This window comes from Xenopus tropicalis, chromosome 1 (assembly GCF_000004195.4).
Source record: "Xenopus tropicalis strain Nigerian chromosome 1, UCB_Xtro_10.0, whole genome shotgun sequence".
In the NCBI taxonomy this organism is placed as follows: domain Eukaryota; kingdom Metazoa; phylum Chordata; class Amphibia; order Anura; family Pipidae; genus Xenopus; species Xenopus tropicalis.
In genome coordinates, this window is record NC_030677.2 from 205,275,298 (window position 1) to 205,294,655 (window position 19,358).

At 41.4% G+C, this 19,358-nt stretch overlaps 1 protein-coding gene across 2 annotated transcripts in view; it reads right to left on the reverse strand.

The window, feature by feature from the left end:
* Window positions 1–19,358, reverse strand: part of myo5b (myosin VB) — a 127,034-nt gene that overhangs the window by 35,481 nt on the left and 72,195 nt on the right. For both annotated transcript variants that reach the window (XM_031894925.1, XM_031894924.1), the window contains exons 10-20: window positions 18,125–18,390; window positions 14,330–14,411; window positions 12,862–13,002; window positions 12,493–12,615; window positions 10,192–10,275; window positions 9,155–9,298; window positions 7,809–7,906; window positions 4,484–4,570; window positions 3,414–3,525; window positions 2,558–2,769; window positions 1,901–2,057 (exon numbers count right to left, since the gene is read on the reverse strand). In XM_031894925.1, the coding sequence (XP_031750785.1) occupies window positions 1,901–2,057; window positions 2,558–2,769; window positions 3,414–3,525; window positions 4,484–4,570; window positions 7,809–7,906; window positions 9,155–9,298; window positions 10,192–10,275; window positions 12,493–12,615; window positions 12,862–13,002; window positions 14,330–14,411; window positions 18,125–18,390 (1,506 nt within the window). The remainder of the gene's footprint in view (window positions 1–1,900; window positions 2,058–2,557; window positions 2,770–3,413; window positions 3,526–4,483; window positions 4,571–7,808; window positions 7,907–9,154; window positions 9,299–10,191; window positions 10,276–12,492; window positions 12,616–12,861; window positions 13,003–14,329; window positions 14,412–18,124; window positions 18,391–19,358) is intronic.

Below are 19,358 nucleotides of genomic sequence, written 5' to 3' on the forward strand. Positions count from 1 at the left end.
GTACTAAGCACAATTCAGCAGGAACAGCCCCCTAAGTTTGCTCATAGCCTGTACAGAGAGATACCATAAAACTATGGCACATAGGGATTCCCCTGTACTAAGCACAATTCAGCAGGAACAGCCCCCTAAGTTTGCTCATAGCCTGTACAGAGAGATACCATAAAACTATGGCACATAGGGATTCCCCTGTACTAAGCACAATTCACCAGGAACAGCCCCCTAAGTTTGCTCATAGCCTGTACAGAGAGATACCATAAAACTATGGCACATAGGGATTCCCCTGTACTAAGCACAATTCAGCAGGAACAGCCCCCTAAGTTTGCTCATAGTCTGTACAGAGAGATACCATAAAACTATGGCACATAGGGATTCCCCTGTACTAAGCACAATTCAGGAGGAACAGCCCCCTAAGTTTGCTCATAGCCTGTACAGAGAGATGCCATAAAACTATGGCACATAGGGATTCCCCTGTACTAAGCAGAATTCACCAGGAACAGCCCCCTAAGTTTGCTCATAGCCTGTACAGAGAGATACCATAAAACTATGGCACGTAGGGATTCCCCTGTACTAAGCACAATTCAGCAGGAACAGCCCCCTAAGTTTGCTCATAGCCTGTACAGAGAGATACCATAAAACTATGGCACATAGGGATTCCCCTGTACTAAGCACAATTCAGCAGGAACAGCCCCCTAAGTTTGCTCAAAGCCTCTACAGAAAGATACCATAAACTATGGCAGCATAGGGATTCCCCTGTACTAAGCACAATTCAGCAGGAACAGCCCCCTAGGTTTGCTCATAGCCTGTACAGAGAGATACCATAAAACTATGGCAGCATAGGGATTCCCCTGTACTAAGCACAATTCAGCAGGAACAGCCCCCTAAGTTTGCTCATAGCCTGTACAGAGAGATACCATAAAACTATGGCACATAGGGATTCCCCTGTACTAAGCACAATCCAGCAGGAACAGCCCCCTAATTTTGCTCATAGTCTGTACAGAAAGACACCATACAACTATGCCTGTATAGGTATTCCCCTGAATTAAGTAGTTAAAAAAAATATGCAGCTCTATTTCTTCAATACTCTCAAGGGCTGCTTTTATGTCAAAAGAGTATCTTATAATATCTAAAATGCTGAGTGCGTTAAAAACTGCAATTTCAGTTTAAAAAGTGTGCAATACATTGCAAATTGGATGATGAAAATAAATGACACTGCCTTACATTTATTAAAATGTACCGAGGTTTGCTGCAAACTTCGTATTTAACCCTCTATGTTAAGTCTGTCGGCTCCGCTTGCTTTTTGTGATTATTTGCTATAGGTAATTCATTTTTTAAAGTTTTCATTTTTTCAAAATGGCTTTTTGCAGAAAAAAACATTTTGCCAATACCTACGCTTACACAGTTTTATGGTATCTATTCTTACAGAATATGAACAAACCTATTACTAAACATTTATATTTAGATAAAGATAATGGTTATGCTAACAGTAATAATAAAGTGCTCCATCTTGTTATGAGCTAAGGGAGCCTGGGAAATATTGGACCACAAAGGGGAAGCAAACCCAAAAACTCTGTCCTAGGGGAAGAAGCAGACAAACTTTTTGGACTGACGTTATTTCTCTATATATCTGCTCACTTCTGCTTCTAGCAGTGAGGGTGGATTAATTATAATAGGGTTAATGGGTGTTCTAGACCTTGACCTCAGTGGAAGAGTGCAGGGCTAGCTGATAAGGCACACCTTTCCTTTCTCTCCTTCCATGTGACAGATAAACATATTTTCCAATCAAGTGGTGCCAAAAGCCTGAGCAGCGTGTATGTGAGATCACTGACAGCTGCCGTCTGAGAAAGGAAAAAGTTAAATGTGAAAAGGCTTGGCCATCTGATGAATGACTACAGTGCAGTACCTGCCGATAAGCTCTCCTGACAAACATTCCCCGAGTGTAGGACTGGATAGTGACGGCTGCCTTGCGAGTCTTCTGGAAGCCGCGATACACTCGAATCATTCGGAATTGCTTCTGGAAGGTGATGGCAGCCTTCGTCATTCGGAGGTGCAGAGCCAACCTATAAAGAGTCAAATGGTCCATCACAAAATCCAAATTCTTTGGGCAACCCACTAAAGAACTGAGAATGGATGATGCCTTTGGCTAGCAAAGTGCGAGCTTTCATCACCAAAGGTGTGTATTCTTCATGCCAAGAAGAAGTGCCCCAACCCAGCTGGAAGCCATACAGCCTTTATTTAGTTCTTATAAATAATGGTAGGTAGTGGGGGCAGGTGGTTTGCTTATTCCCTTAAAAAATTCCTGCAGGTCTTTGAAAGACCAGAGACCTCCATTTCAGAGACCAGGGTTACCTGCAGCCTCCCCAGTGAATATATTTGCTAAATTTGGCAGTGCTGTATTCATGAGGGGCTGACAGGAACCTAGGTGCCTCCTCTCCCCCCAACATGTTAGAGGCAGGCTGCAACAGCCCCTGTACCACTATCTTGATCCCCTTAGTGCTCTTGCATTTCTTCACTGGGTCTAAGCAAATGACCCCTACTCTTTTTCTTCTAAGTGTCTTACCTTCGGGCAAGGTGCCCACGTGTATATCTCTGGATGGTAACCGCGGCCTTCTTCATCCTTCTGTATTTCACCCTCTGAAGCCAGCCCCGCACAGTCTTCTGAATCATAATGGTAGCGGCACGGAACTTGTCTGCACGCAGTTTTTCTAAGTAGGCCACTTGGCCAGCACGGAAAAAGATCTTTGTTCGTCCAAACTGGAACTTGTCAGGGTCCTGTATAACAAATGAGACCAAGTACTTAGAAATTTCATAGGTAAAACCCTATAGATAACATATTAGAATTGGACATACACTTAACTGCAAGCAACGCTTGGACAGCTGCCTATGGCTACAGATGAGGTTTTGTATTAATTAGTGTAACCAATAATATTGTTAAAAGTTATCATGTCATATTTTTCCTGCCACAGTAAAGCTAAACAGCTAAAGCTGAATCAGCACCATTCTGGTCCAAAACAATAATCACCCAATTAAAATCTGAGTATGGTTATCAGATAAGGCTCTAAAATATTTTAGGCTGTGGATGTCCTTTCCTGACAGGTCTACATGGGCCACCAGTGGCCAAACAATTGTGTGCAGCCCAATTTGTCAAATTTAAGTGACCAAACCAGGCAAACATCCACTCATTTGACAACCTTATCGGAAGTAACATATCCTATTGACAGACCACTAGAGAAGCCAGATTGGGCAAAGATTTGCCTTCTTGCAACCTGGCAAAGCAATGGCTCTAGCTATGTGTTCTTATTCATCTAAAAATGATTGGACTTGCCAATCAACTTGCTCTGTGTCCTCCCCACCAACAATACAACACAAATCTGTCTGTGAGGATATACACAATACAATATGGGCTCCCATTTTACCTTGATAAGGTTCTCTAAGACATTCTTACAGATCACCTTCTTGTCTCCCAGAGAAATATCTTTCTTTTTCATTAGGACTCGGTACCTGTTGAAGAAGTCATGGTAGGTCCACCTAAGGAGACAAACAATGAGGGAATATTATTTATGGTTTCTACACAAAGGCATTTCTAGATTGCTTAAATTCCAGGTTTCTACAAAGCATCAACAATTGCTTGCTCAGTTATTTGCTTCTTTAAGGGCTGTGACAGACGGGAAGATTAGTCGCCGCGCGACAAATCTCCCTTGTTGTGGGAGACTGATCTCCCCGAAATGCAATCCGGTGCTAGAATATAAATCGCCGGTGGGATGCCATTCGCGCCGCGATTTGCTGAAGTCGCGGAAGTTGCCTCGAGCAAATCGAAGTTGCCTTCAGCAAATTGCGGCACTGCATATTCCATCCCACCTGCGATTTACATTCTAGCCGGTGGGATGGAATTTCGGGGAGATTAGTCCCCCGTGACAAGGGAGATTTGTCGGGCTGCGATTAATCTCCCCGTCAGTCACAGCCCTAAAGGGACACTTGATCTTCTTTGTATTTATCTGAATGCATGTTCCAGATAAAGAAAAATATTGGTGTATAAGTACTTCAGCAATAGTTTTAATAATATCTAATAATATCTTTAATAATTCTTCTTGCCAAATCTCACACAAAATGAACTTCAGGGTCAAGACACATGGAGCTACTAGTAGCAGCTGCTTTTTCACAGCTACTAAATCCCAGAAAATAACCTGCCAAAGACAATACTGAGAATTGCCTCTGCTAAAACACACGTTGAGACAATTATCAGTAAATGATCAGCATTGTCTATTTTAGTAGCCATGACAAGTAGCTGCTACTAGTAGCTCTGTGTGTCTTCACCCTCAAGCTGCAGCTTTCAGGTGTATCTAGGACAGCAAATCATAATTTTCCCCAAACCTCACCCTAATTAGCCTTCAGGCTGCGCCAGCTCCCCAAGGTAGGCCTCACAATTTGGGAATCACAGCCCTAGAGATTTCACTTCCCCTGTGGAATACAAATTTGAACACAGTACCTGGATGGATAGCCGGCAGCACTAATCCGGATGGTCTCCAGCACGCCACATGCCCTCAGCTGCTGCACAGCTCTCTTTGGATCGAAGCTGAAGTGAAATTGGGAAACAAATAATAAAATAAGATATGGTGCCAATTGATGTGCCTGCTGCAGTTAAAGCAAGTCTTCCCATGAAGAGTCTTTAGGTTTTTCATCAAATCTAGACAAGGGTACTCATTCAGAGTGACATTTTTGGATAAAGCAAGTCATATGTATTGAGCAACAGCAGTCCCTTTCTGTACCCTGGGAAACAAGTTGGAGCAGACAGGTTGGCTTCGCACCGATCGGACACAATGGGAGAGGGGGAAAACAAAGGCCATGTGACTAGAAATTTAGGGAATGCCTGCTAGTCAAGGATGTTTTTTTCTGTTGGCAGCTAAAGAATGAAACGGCAGCCCCCTGGGATATTTCTGATATTTGACCACACAAATACTTCCCTGTTTGGTCTGGCTATTGATGCACCTGAAAAAGCTCTGACTTAAAGAGCCACTGAACAGAAGAATGCAAGCCGACTGAATAGAAAAAAATACCATTCCTAATATCACAAGTGTACAGGTAGAATTGCCGGCACCTTTATAGAAAGGGTTAGCTGTTGTGTGCACCCTGTGTTATCAGCCATTTATCAGCCATACACAATGCCTTATCTCAGGTATGTTACCATTTGATTATCTCCCCATTCATACTATTTGTGAATGTTACTGTGCCCTTCTTTTTTATTATTAAAGCTGTAATTTAAGATTAATATCCCCACCAATAGCAAGCTCTGAAAACCCTTTTGCTTGTCACGTTTTATTGGCCCAAGTTATTATTGCTCCCTCAACAAATGCATCAAACCTGCTGAGCAGCCCCCACACCCAGAGCTGCCATCAGGAATCATGGCATGGGGCTCTATACTACTAAGACAGCCCTAGCGTCTCTCCAAGGGGGCCACAATGATTAACCTATTAGTTACCTGGGGCCATAGGCAAAGGGCCTACTGGCAAGTAGAACTACACCCCTGATCCACCCCTGCCACACCCATTATACTAAAACCCCACCCCAAAACCCACCAACTCCCTTCCACTCCTGTGCAAGCCCCATGCATTGCCCTTTCACTTGGGCCCCCTACAGCACCCCTTGTACCCCCATAATGGTGGCACTGCTCTTTCCCAGCCTGAAACCACATATGTCTGGATTCCTGGGGCATTTTTGTGTGCTGAAACTGACCTGAAATTATCCTAAATCATAGAGTGGGGTCTGGTTTTTCAATTCAAATCACTGCACGTCTCTTAAACCTCAGCACAGGTAAAAGGAGTTCCCTTTGGCATAAATGATTATCTATCATTCATTTTCAGCTTCATTTGGAAATGTGTTAGGAGGTCTCATGTTCAGATCTATTTACCCTGGATAATGTTGGGCAGCTGCTGAACTACAACACTCTGAACTAAATCTAAATATTCCCACTATTGTAAAGAACCCAATTTATCACTCTTAACTCAAGGTTAGTTAACAAATAAAATAATTAGACAATGATGTTTAAAAATCAGTGTTACCTTTGTTGGAGCTTTCAAGCACTTTTATCATGATCCCAAACCTCTGGGCCAGTGCATGTGAACGGAGAGCTAAATGCTTTCTCAGAGTGATTTCCCCAGACACTGCAATCCAGATACCTGATTCCTCTAGATACCTACTGCCAGCGCCCAAATGCCACACAATAACCTGTGTATTCACTTTCTGCATCTTATTACACCTGTCTGAGTTTAAGGATTAACCTTTACTACGATGCAGAGCAGAGATTCTTGGGCTTCTCCAGTTAAAGCCCACCTTTAAGAGGTCCAACAGTTGGGCAGGAAGCTTATTAGCTAATAACAAGGTTACAGATATATAGAAAGCATTGCTTTATCAGCCATTTTGCCCCCCTTCCAACAACATGAGCCAAATCTCACACTAACTAGGAGAGCAAATAGGCCTCCATCCTAAATGGCCTTCAGACTGCCCACTCCCTGGCTACTGCTTTTGGCCCAGTGGTACCAGTGCCAAGTCAAGTGTGCCCAAGGCCCAGATATCCCCTCACCACCGGCGGTTGCCCACAAACCCTACCCACTGCCACCCCCGCTGATTGCTTACAACATACCCCACTGCATACCTCCTGTCGGCTCACTGATTTATGACCCTTCCGCCAGTAACAAACTTACTGCCATGTTGCACCTCCCACACAGTTCCTACCCCTTGTTCCAGCAGGGGTACAGGTATTGGATCTGTTTTCCAACATTCTTCATACCTGGGGTTTCCCTATAATTTGGATCGCTATAGCTTATCACTGCTAATAAACATTTACACAATTGGATTATTTTCCCTTTAGTATGGATCTTTTCAGATTTGTTACCATTAAAAACTGTTTTATTATTACAGAGATAAAGCAAATCATTAAAATAGCATAGTTTTCTTAAAAGGAACGTTATCGTAAATAGTATTCCTGCGTTTTGGAAATGTCTCCGTTTTGCCATATTCTCAACATCTTGCTCTACTCTTATCATTTATACTTAGATTTTGCCCTAATGCTCCCATAGCATGTAGGCAGGAAGAGAACCTGCAATGGTGGCCATGCATGTGTATGGCCACTTGTACAGTATTTATGTATTTGGCCAGATCGGTCAGACACTATAAAGGGTAGGCCAATTTTATGAGTGAAGCTACCAGATCTGTGCTTTTCACTAAAAACAGGAGTAAATTTGTTGTAAATTTGCTCTCTGACCCCGATATACCCTCCTGCTTCTCTCAAATGCACAAAAAATCTGTCTCTTCCCATCATATTTACTGTATACCTCAGGCCCAAGAGCTTTACTGCCCCAGCTGAGTGGCAATTATGTATTTATAAAGCACTGATATTAGCAGGATGAAACATGGATGTGAATAAAACATTTTGCTGTACTCTTAGGCTACTGTTGAGATACACGATGGATAGGTAAGACAAAGATACACAATAGAGAGATAGAGATGGTTGAGGGCTTAGGAAAAGTATAAAGCCTACATTATAGTGTTTATAGTTGTTCCTGTAAGCAGAATAGCTTTCCAGGACCCTAATATGTCATATATATATTTATAGCATTGTATCTGTGGTTTTTACATTTATTCAATGTAGATGGCAATCTATGGGCTGTGGGTTTACAGAGGGTGGCCCAAATCTCATGGGGGTGGAATCAAGCCTCAGGCCACTCTCTGTACAGCCTTGATAACCAACTGTATCTTTGTATCATCTCTGCATAGGGAAACATCTGAGTTAGTTGAAATGCCTGCAGAGCCCTCACCTGAAAGACTCCTTATAGTCATTGGGCTTAATGCAGCGCACATAGTGAGGAGTTGTGGCATTCAAGGTTTCCATCAGCAGATGCAGAGAGTTCCGGAACTGGAAGAAAAAACCCACAATGGTCAGTCATGACTTTGTGATTATTACCAGAACCAGTAAGGGACAGAGTATGGCAAGCAGTAAGGGCGAGTAACCAATGAAACACAGAGCTCTCCTGAGCTTGAATTAACATTAATATTCTGATGTGAGGCAGTGAGGGAACGGGCAGTAGAGCCAAAGCAGGAACCCCCGAAACATAAACATTAGCAGAAGATTAAAGTCTGGGATAGACATGGGGAACCAATGATCAGGAAGTAAGATGTAATATTAGCAACTTATTTATCAATTTTCAAATTTGTGAAGTTGTTTTTTCTAAATCGATTAAACTTGCATATTGAATGTTCGATAACTTATTAAAGTGAACTCGTGCAAATAAAAAAAACCTGAATACTAAAATATTTGAGTTTCAAATTCATATTAAAATTGAATAAAACTCGTGACCTCAAATTGAACATATGGCTTGACTTTGCCTAGGACAACTCCCATTGACTTCTATAGAAATTTGCAGCATTTGAGTTTTTGGGGGTTTTAGCACTTTATAAACAACAGACATTCAAGTTTTCGAAACATTAGTCAAATTATAGTTTAAGCACCAAAAAACCTGAATCGAGAAAAAGAATCAAACTCAAACTACCATTGATAAATCACCACCTGAATGTCTGCAGATGTCAAGTCTCTTGCAGGAAAGAAGTTTTTGACAGGCCCCAGAAACGCCCTTGGCACATCTTTGTGTCTAATCTTTCTTGGCGACTTCTTTACCAGATTTGGTCACCAATTTGATGGTCCCAATTTGCATGATCCAATCAGAGAGCCACTAAGTGGGGACTCCATCAATGTGTCAATGTGCTCTTTGCCCAGTGAATTTTTAAACATGCGTGATTGATTTTGGCTGATATCCATTACTGGCTCTCCCAAGGGCCCCTTAGAGACTCATCCCATGTATGGATGTCTTAAAGCAGATAAAGAACAGGCATCCCACATAGGAAAGTACAGAAACACTGAACCCAGTAGGTACATTTATTGATATACACAGGACTCCCCAGAGCATTCATTTATTGTTAATAGTCAATACATTCTCAGGAAGCCGGGCAGCCTAGAAGGCCCAGTAAGGCCCCCTGGATTTTTAGTGATAAGCATTTTTATTGAATGGCATGAATGGGGGCAAGTGGTCAAGTCAAAACAGGGCATGATTAAAGCGTGCCAGGGGCATCTTCTACATAGGTTGTGGACGTAACAAGGCATCTTTACCTGATGTCCCACTGTTTTCTTATGTTCTTTATTAGCACTTTTCAGAGCAGGTTTTGCAGGGCGAACGCTGATTTTACTCTTCCCGGTAGGAGTAGGTGGAACAGTGTCTTTTTCATTTTGAAACAGGTCAGCAACCAGCGGATACTGGGAGAAAAAGGCAGAATCTGATCAGCAATGCTTCTTTATTGCTAACACTTCCCAGCTATGGCTACCAGTCTAGAACTTGCTCTGTCTGACAAGCAACCATCTCCTTGATCAATGATCTGGTGGGTTTGGTTAGTCCATGTGCCTATTTGCTGTTATCCTACAATATATCACTTGTGGATGTATAGGGGAACTAAACCCCTAATGACACAGTGAAGCCCAAAACATTTTGTGCTGTATAAGTCTGCAATAAATTCACTGAGCATTACATCTTTGCTCTTTATTCCAAGTTGTATGCTCTAAGGTGAACAGCTCTGCCTTTTGAGGATGGATGCATCAAGCCTGAATGTGTGAAGGCTGTGTGACTGTGCTTGATTTTAAACCCCCAATGGGATAGAGTTGAAGTGCACAGCATTCATAAATGGATAACTCTGTTGATCTGGTTTCCTTTTATTTCTATGTGACTATATGAGTAATAAATTAATTTATATGATCACTGAGGAAGGGCCATGTGGTCCCGAAACGTTTGATCAATTGTTAAGTGTCTGTAGCACCTGGAAATAAAGTTGGGATCACCCTGTTTGCTGCAATAATACAGGTATTGGCTTTCCAATTTGATCTTGACTATATGAGTGATAACCATATATCAACCATATACCAGCCATTTTTTGTCTGGTCCCACTGCAGGAAAAGTGTAAATATTGTAAGTTATCTTATAGCCTGAGATGCCTAACTGCGGCCTCCAGCTGCAAGCCCCAGCAAGATACCAACAGCGAATGTACTTGATTTAAATACGTTTTTTCTGCTTCAGAGGACGGCCCCAGGCTTTGTGCATTACATGTTTTATCACTTGGCCTGCAAGTTACTGACTTGTTAGGTATCCCTTCACTCACCTTTGAGGCCTTTAGTATGTTAATCTGTTCCTCATACACAGTGTCCCTGTTCTTCTCCAGGAATCCGTCACATTGATACTCCACCTGGGGAAAATGATACACAGTTCTACAGGGTTAAACTTCTGCAAGCTGAAATATGCTGGTGGAGATTTGTTTCATGTACCATTAGCCCTAAACTGGCTCTGATGGCATGCAATGTAATGGAAATGTGCAGAATAGACTTCCAAATTATTTCAAAAGCACAGTGTGTTCTAGAGTCAATCCAATGTATTTAAATAAGCCCTGTATTTTCTAATAAGTTTTTAGGCTTCAGGATTTCTAAGTGCAAGTAGTAGTAGTACCCTTCTATGAAGAGATATAAAAATGGTGCCACCCCTATGGAAAAGCAAAAGACACAGCATCAGAGCAACACTGAATGGTTGCCCTCCCTCGGATTGTTTTTTTAGTAATAAACCCAATGTGGTAATATTGATATCGGCAAGGCTGTGATTTGCTGCCTATATTGGCACCAGATGGAGTAGGAGATGCTATTTTGCAACAACATAAGACATTATTTACCCTCCTTCATGCATTCTGTAGCCAACACAGTATGATCCCATAAGAGCCACCGACAGGAGCTTCATGCTGTGGGAATGCTCCTAACTAAGGACTACGCACTGTTCGCAGACATTGGCAAATACAACTCAGACTCATTATTTGCAAAGGTCACTTTCCCCGCAGCACGTCTTGTGTAGTTTGTGTTTGTCGCTTTACTTCTCTTAAACCCCAGAAATAGCAGCTGTGACCTTCTCTGAGGTGACACCGGTATAAAGATGTAAAGGGCTGAAAACATGCAGTTATTTTCACAAAAAAAATATTTTTGCAAATATAACTTGCCCGGATTTGAGTCTGCCCTCTCTGTTAATTTATGTGACCTGTAATGTTAGTTCCTAGGCCTGTTGCATTTGCAGCAATGTAAACACAAGACACACAAAAAATGGGTGGCAAACTGTGACCCTTCATTAAAAGCATTATAAAATCCAGGCAGGAGTGAGACGCAAAAGACCAACTGCAAACTATCTCCTAGGTATCATTGTTAAGATCATGCTAATAAGTGAATGTAAGTGAAACTGCCGCTTTAAGATCAGAGTTTTGGTTTACTGCACTGCTGTCTGATAGGTGAGAGAGATAAGAAAGCATAGGAGCAAAGAAGCCACTTTTTATCCAGACTTCTCTTTACAAGTTATTTATAAAACTGTGTAAGAGTGTGCCTATTTTCCCATTTACGTTTCAAGAGAAAACGTGGGAGCCTATATTTAATTTTTTGCTGCCTAAAGCGTCTTACAATAAAAGGATATTTTACCTTAAGCTAATGTTTTTATTTAGCTGAGGCATCTAATGCTTTCTTCCTATGTTACTTACTAAGAAACTCATTATAAAATCAAATTTGTTCGTTGTTCATTTAATTCCCTCTAGCCCGGAGCAGTGCAGGACTCAGTGCTGCAGTATTTCCTTTTGCCTGCATTGTTTAGCCCAGATAATTATATGTCTCATGAAGAAATTCCCTACGCAGTTGCTGAATGGGGCTTCTATACACTTGCAACGCTTTATAATGGTAAACTACACAAGTCAAGGGTGGCAAGTACAAAAAACAGCACTATCTGAAATTGTTTGCACATTCCAAATTGCCGTTAGTGCTAAATATATTGCTGCAGATCTTGGCGCTATGATTTGTAGGAGAGAGATCTTGGGCCACTCCCATGAATACACCATTGCCTGTTTTAGAAAGTGCTGTATTCATGAGGGTAAGGGGAGGCACATAGGTGTCTCCCCTCCCACCCCCTACCAGTCTCATAATTTCATTCAGATGTGCAAGTTAGGAAGCAATGGCGGGCGCATCAGACACCTGTACTTATAAGTAATTAACTGGGTGATTGCATGCCTTTCTAACAGACAAGAGAATATAAAAAACAATCTGGCGTCAGGAAGGATTTTGTTTGACCTCCTCTAGATCAGCCTCTGGAGCCCATGATTCACCAGTGATGAAAGTGGGGGCATTAAGCAGCTACAGCGCTTAGAAGATAGGGCACTGGCTATCCCTAATGATTTCCTGGCATATCCAATACAGTTAGAATTTCAAAGCTATGGGTTTACTTCATTCAGAAGGCCCAAGAGAGTATGAATTCAGTTTTGAAAATCTGTCAGGAATAGCCAGCTCCACACCTGTAGTAACTCTGTGCTTTACATCATTGTAACAAACAGCATGTAGTAGACAGACAGCTTTGCAAAAACATGCTGGTTGCATATCCCAGCAGTACTTACCTGATCAGCAAAATGCACCACAATAAATGCCACATTAGACATTCGTGGTTTCTTGAAGTGTTGGGAGCTTCCATGCCGGTCATATAACTTCTGTGCCCAGTTCTGATCAGTTCCTTTGGGGACCTTAAAATTAGATTTTCAGCATTAGTATCTTTGAGGTGTCCAGTAGGATTTGTGATATCTGCGTAACAGCCTTTGTGAGCTGTGTAATGCTGTTAAGCTGTGCTGAAATAATGTGAGCAAGGGAATGTCTGACACAAGGATTTACATGTACTATTCCCCCTGTTGCAAGAACACAGTTCTCTCAGTGGAAGCACTTTATGATTGCACTGCCTTTCTCTATTTGGATTTAATATGCAATCCACTCACCTTGCACTCTTCATCTAGAAGGTCCAAAATGCCTAATTTTGCCTCAATCAGGTCAATACAAGGTTGGTTGTCGTAGAAGTCTATCAGGGTCCATGGAATCTGCTCTTTCATGTATTCTTCTTGTTCCAGTTTAAAGACGTGCTGTAGATACAAAGCACCCAAGAACAAAATTGACTAGACTCTAGAACAAGACTACAGTTCGGGAACGGCAAGACTGGAGCCTGGAAAGGACAAGTAGAGGACAAGAGCCTGGGAAATTAAAGTATGGGAAGGGCAAGACTACAGTATAGGAAGCATAAGACATAAACTTGGGAAGTTCAAAGATTACAATATAGGTAAGGTAAGTCTTCCATCTGGGAGGGGCAAGAGTACAGTCTAGGAAAGCCAGGACTATAACATGCGAACAACAGGACTATGGGAAAGACGTACAGTCTAGGAAAGCCAGGACTATAACATGGGAACAACAGGACTATGGGAAAGACGTACAGTCTAGGAAAGCCAGGACTATTACATGAGAACAACAGGACTATGGGAAAGACGTACAGTCTAGGAAAGCCAGGACTATTACATGAGAACAACAGGACTATGGGAAAGACGTACAGTCTAGGAAAGCCAGGACTATAACATGGGAACAACAGGACTATGGGAAAGACGTACAGTCTAGGAAAGCCAGGACTATAACATGGGAACAACAGGACTATGGGAAAGACGTACAGTCTAGGAAAGCCAGGACTATAACATGGGAACAACAGGACTATGGGAAAGACGTACAGCCTAGGAAAGCCAGGACTATAACATGCGAACAACAGGACTATGGGAAAGACGTACAGTCTAGGAAAGCCAGGACTATAACATGGGAACAACAGGACTATGGAAAAGACGTACAGTCTAGGAAAGCCAGGACTATAACATGGGAACAACAGGACTATGGGAAAGACGTACAGTCTAGGAAAGCCAGGACTATAACATGGGAACAACAGGACTATGGGAAAGATGTACAGTCTAGGAAAGCCAGGACTATAACATGGCAACAACAGGACTATGGGAAAGACAATACTACAGAATGGAAAGGACAAGAGTAATGTTTAGTAAGGGCAATACTACAATCTGAGAAAAGCAAGACTATATTTTCCCACACCAAAATACACCATGGAAGTGAATAACAGAGCACAGAATTAACTAAGCCAGAAACATGGATAGAGAAGCTGATGTTTATTTTACTGCACATTGCAGTATAGTGCCTGAATGTAAAGGAACAGAGACACTCATTTCTGAAAAGGAGCCAACGGCAGGTGCCATATATTGCTTCAAGCCTCCTATCTGGCAGGGCAATTTAGCTTATTACAAACACTAGCATTATCCCAGCCTACCACACACCCTCTGACTTATTCCCATTATATCTCCAATCAATTTACTATCATGTAAGTAAGTGAGCCTGATCAGAATATAACAGCAAGACAATACATACCGAATTAAATTGCTGTTGCAGCTTCTCATTGGCGTAATTGATGCAAAATTGCTCAAAGCTGTTAATTTCAAAGGTTTCAAACCTGCAGATAGAATGAAATGAACATCCAGTGTTATATCTGTTATCCACTGCAGCAGTTAACTAGAAGAACAATCAATCAATAAATTTGCAGAACTAGGAAAATTACCCAGGCAACGATGGTCTGCATGCAGTATTACTGCCTGTGTGAAGCTGGAGCTGCCATATTGCTTGCTTTTGATATCTATCTTACAGTATCTGTATTTCCGCAGTTATACAGGAGAGTCAAAAGTCCAAAACTAGGTTTTGTGTGATTTTAACATTTTATTAAATGTTACAGGTGTTATAGCAGGAGATCTTCTGGTACTGCCACAGGGAACTAGTGCATATGATAAGGTTTTCTCCTGTCTTACATACCATACGGAAAGGTTGTATAGCAGTAAAACCTAGTGGCAAGAACTTATAATATATATAAGTTATATATATTATTATATTATAGTACACAGGGAGGAGCACACCCTATACAAGTCCAAATGCCCTTGCTGCAGGTCAAAAAAAAAAAATAATATAAAGAGTGCCACACATACAGGGACTTGATACAAAAGAAAAAGTGTTTTAATTGAAAAAATTCCAACGTTTCGAGCACAACCAGTGCTCTTCCTCAGGGACAGGGTTGGAATTTTTTCAATAAAAACACTTTTTCTTTTGTATCAAGTCCCTGTGTGTGTGGCACTCTTTCTATTATAATATTATTATTATATTATATATATGAGGGATGCACCAAATTCAGTTTGTTATTCAAAACATTGCACTTTGGGTGGGGGAGAAATTGCTCATTGCTTATTTTGCCATTTGATTGGTAAATGATGTACACACACTGTGACTCTTATTATTTATTTCCATCAGGCGCACCTCCTATCAGCTGCCCTGAATGCTTCCCATTCCCCTGCATTAATCACAGTGAGGGCTGCAGGAAGAATATTCACAGACGATGCTATTATTACTGCCCGAGATAAGTGTAATTACTTGCTCTGTACAGGCTGCCGCGTAGCATTACAGTAGTCCAACACAACCTTTTCTAGGGGTTATTTAGAAAATCCCAAGTTGGAGACGAACATAAAAGATCTATTATTGCTTAATGATATTTTTAAATTAACCTTGTCCCCAGTATTCTGCAGTGTCTCAAATGTCTACAATCATTTTATGATATTTGGGTTCATCAGGTCCAAAGGCTAGAGAATACAGGAATCAGGGGACTCTATCTAGGCAGACCTGCTGCCTTCATGCTAAACTACAACTCCCAGATCCTCCAAAAGCTTTTAGCTGGACCCCCTGCCAAAGCTGGGAATCCATGGTTTGCTGTATAGCCATATCCTTTGCTCTGTCATTTGCTCTGCATTTGGTGTATTCCTATCATTTGTTCGGCAAGATACATACCCTCCCCAAAGCTGCAGGGTCTGCTACGCCTTTCTATAAAGGTATAGGACCCATTATGCAGAATGCTCGGGACCAAGGGTATTCCAAATAAGGGGTCTTTCCATAATTTGGATCTCTATACCTTAAGTCTACTAAAAAATCAATAAAACATTTATTAAACCCAATAGGATTGTTTTGCATCCAATAAGGATTATTTATATCTTAGTTGGGATCAAGTACAGGTACTGTTTTATTATTACAGAGAAAAGGGAATCATTTAACCATGAAATAAATCCAATAGGGCTGTTCTGCCTCAATAAGGGGTAATTATATCTTAGTTGGGATCAAGTACAGGTACTGTTTTATTATTACAGAGAAAAGGGAATCATTTAACCATTAAATAAACCCAATAGGGCTGTTCTGCCCCCAATAAGGGGTAATTATATCTTAGTTGGGATCAAGTACAGGTACTGTTTTATTATTACAGAGAAAAGGGAATCATTTAACCATTAAATAAACCCAATAGGGCTGTTCTGCCCCAATAAGGGGTAATTATATCTTAGTTGGGATCAAGTACAGGTACTGTTTTATTATTACAGAGAAAAGGGAATCATTTAACCATTAAATAAACCCAATAGGGCTGTTCTGCCCCCAATAAGGGATAATTATATCTTAGTTGGGATCAAGTACAGGTACTGTTTTATTATTACAGAGAAAAGGGAATCATTTAACCATTAAATAAACCCAATAGGGCTGTTCTGCCCCCAATAAGGGATAATTATATCTTAGTTGGGATCAAGTACAGGTACTTGTTTTATTATTACAGAGAAAAGGGAATCATTTAACCAATAAATAAACCCAATAGGGCTGTTCTGCCCCCAATAAGGGGTAATTATATCTTAGTTAGGATCAAGTACAGGTACTGTTTTATTATTACAGAGAAAAGGGAATCATTTAACCATTAAATAAACCCAATAGGGCTGTTCTGCCCCAATAAGGGGTAATTATATCTTAGTTGGGATCAAGTACAGGTACTGTTTTATTATTACAGAGAAAAGGGAATCATTTAACCATTAAATAAACCCAATAGGGCTGTTCTGCCCCAATAAGGGATAATTATATCTTAGCTGGGATCAATTACAAGGTGCTGTTTTATTATTACAGAGAAAGGGGAAATAAGTTTTGAAATTCTGAATTATTTGATTAAAATGGAGTCTATGGGAGACGGGCATTCCATAATTTGGAGCTTTCTGGATAATGTGTTTCCGGATAAGGGATCCCAAACCTGTACTATATTTACACCACTGATGTTTGCAACATCAACATATGACATGGGTATTAAACCTAGTCTTGCCCACTTAGGGACATATTTGAATAGCAGTCTGCACCCACAAGCCCCTGCCACTCCTGTTCCCCAAGTGGACTGGATTCTTACTGGACCCCCTTTGCAGGCCCCCCTGTAGCCACTGGTCTGCACCCCGCTAGTTTTACTACTAGTAAAACGCCTTTTATTGTCCTAGGTACTCCTGGAAGGCCATCTTGAAGGTCAATTAGAGCAAGATTGGGTGAACACTTGAACAGGTGATTCACCTTTCATTTTTAGTATGTTTATAGAATGTAGTTTATAGAATGCCCTATTCCTAGCAACTTTGCAATTGGTTTTAATTATTTTTTTTTATAGTTTTTTAATGATTTGCCTTTCTATTCTGCATTATGCCTGCATTCAAATGACCCTGACAACCAAAAACTATTCTTTTGTAAAGCTACAAGTTTGTTATTATTGTTACTTTTTATTACTTATCTTTATTGCAGGCCCTGTACTATTTATATTCCCATGCCTGTGCCAAGCCACCGCTCTACATACACACAGTTGCACAAAAGTGCACTCAGAGAAACATTTCTATATGCACAGAATAGAAATAGAAATGAGAGCAAACTTTACTGAGAAGAAAAAGTCCTGACAGAGGTGTGAGAATTGCCCCCGGGACATAAAGCTGTAAGATACAGATCTGTGAACTCAGTCAGCCATAGAGATAATTGAGGACGGCAAGTCTGATAATACGGCAGGAATTTTTATTTTTGGAGTAGTTTGGTTCCTACATGGTCCTACAGAACTCATTACTGTTCTACTGGGCTGCACAATGGAAAGACCCCTGTACTTGTGCCATTACTAAGAGATTAATGGCTCTTTATTTTACTTTCCTATGGGATCTTTCTAATAAGAAGCAGCCATTTATCTGCACCCAGTAATTTATCTGCAGATAGAATAATAAAAGTAAATATCTGTCTGGTTGCTCTGAGTTGTTCAAATTCTGCCCACGTGCCCACATTATCCCCGCAACTTGGCGGTCACATTCCTACCCGTATATGTCGAGGACCCCAATAAAGGAGTGCTGTTTGATGGTGGTGTGCAGGGCCTTGTTCACGTGCTGCACTATCCAGTTGAAGAGCTGGGCGTAGATGTGCTTGGCCAAGGCGTTCCTGGCATTTACAGCCTGCTCCGCAGACATGGTCTTGACGTACGTTTCGGAGGTGGTGACAAGTTTCCGGTGGCACAGCCAGTGTTGCATCTGGTCCTGCTCCAGCCCAAGCAAACTGCAGAAATGAGTCAGGTGTTTATCCCCTTTCTGGAAAGCAAAAAAATATATATATTTTTGTTAATACCAAAAGGAGAAGGAGCAGTCTTGGATTTTTATCGCCCCCCAATGAGCTCGGTTTAGAGCACTGTAATCCAGTTTTACATTGTTCAGTACTTAGTGTCAACCTGCTAAACTTCAGAGAATATTCAAAGACAGCAAATAAGAATTCCCACACAAAGCCCACCCTAGCTAGCCATCAGCTTGGTGTCCGTTTGCACTAATTTGGGAGCCGATGGAGAGCACATTATTCAGGCATTTGGCTCAATATTACCTTCTATTCTGGATTCACCGCATATAGTACTAATTTGTGTGTTGGACAAATTCCAACACTTTTTGCAGCATTTAAATGATTAAGAGAAGTCCACCTTTAAAGGAGAAGGAAAGGTAAAAACTAAGGAAGCTTTATTAGAAAGGTCTGTGTAAACACAGCCATAAGTACTCACAGAAATGCTGCACTGACTTCTCTGTCAAAAGAAACACAGGATTTCTTGTCTCTTTGGTTTCCTGTGCCAGAGACACGCAGCTCTATCCTCTCTCCCCTCTCTTGCTCCCCTTACCTCAAGAACTCCCTCCCCCTTTTAGGAATGTGGCTCTGAGCCAATCAGCAGGAAGCTTCCTCATAGTCTTACTAACTGAGCATGTACACCAGTCTGGGTCTCGGTGCAGGAGTGAGGCATTATCGGAACTTTCTTTACACAGCTCAGCGTTTTTTTTCCCTATGAGGCTTCTGATCATCTGAACAGGAGAAATATGGGGAGACTTAAGGGCACTATTGAAAGAACTGAAGGTATGCCTGCAGTTTGAGATTAACTCTTTATTAGCCTTTCCTTCTACACCATGTTAGGCCTGGTACCCTACCTGCACACTGCCCATCTCTTACCCCACAACTTTTTGGCCAATCCTATAAACACAAACTCAGAATTGCCTCCTGTCACCTTTCCTGATGGCAAGAGTAT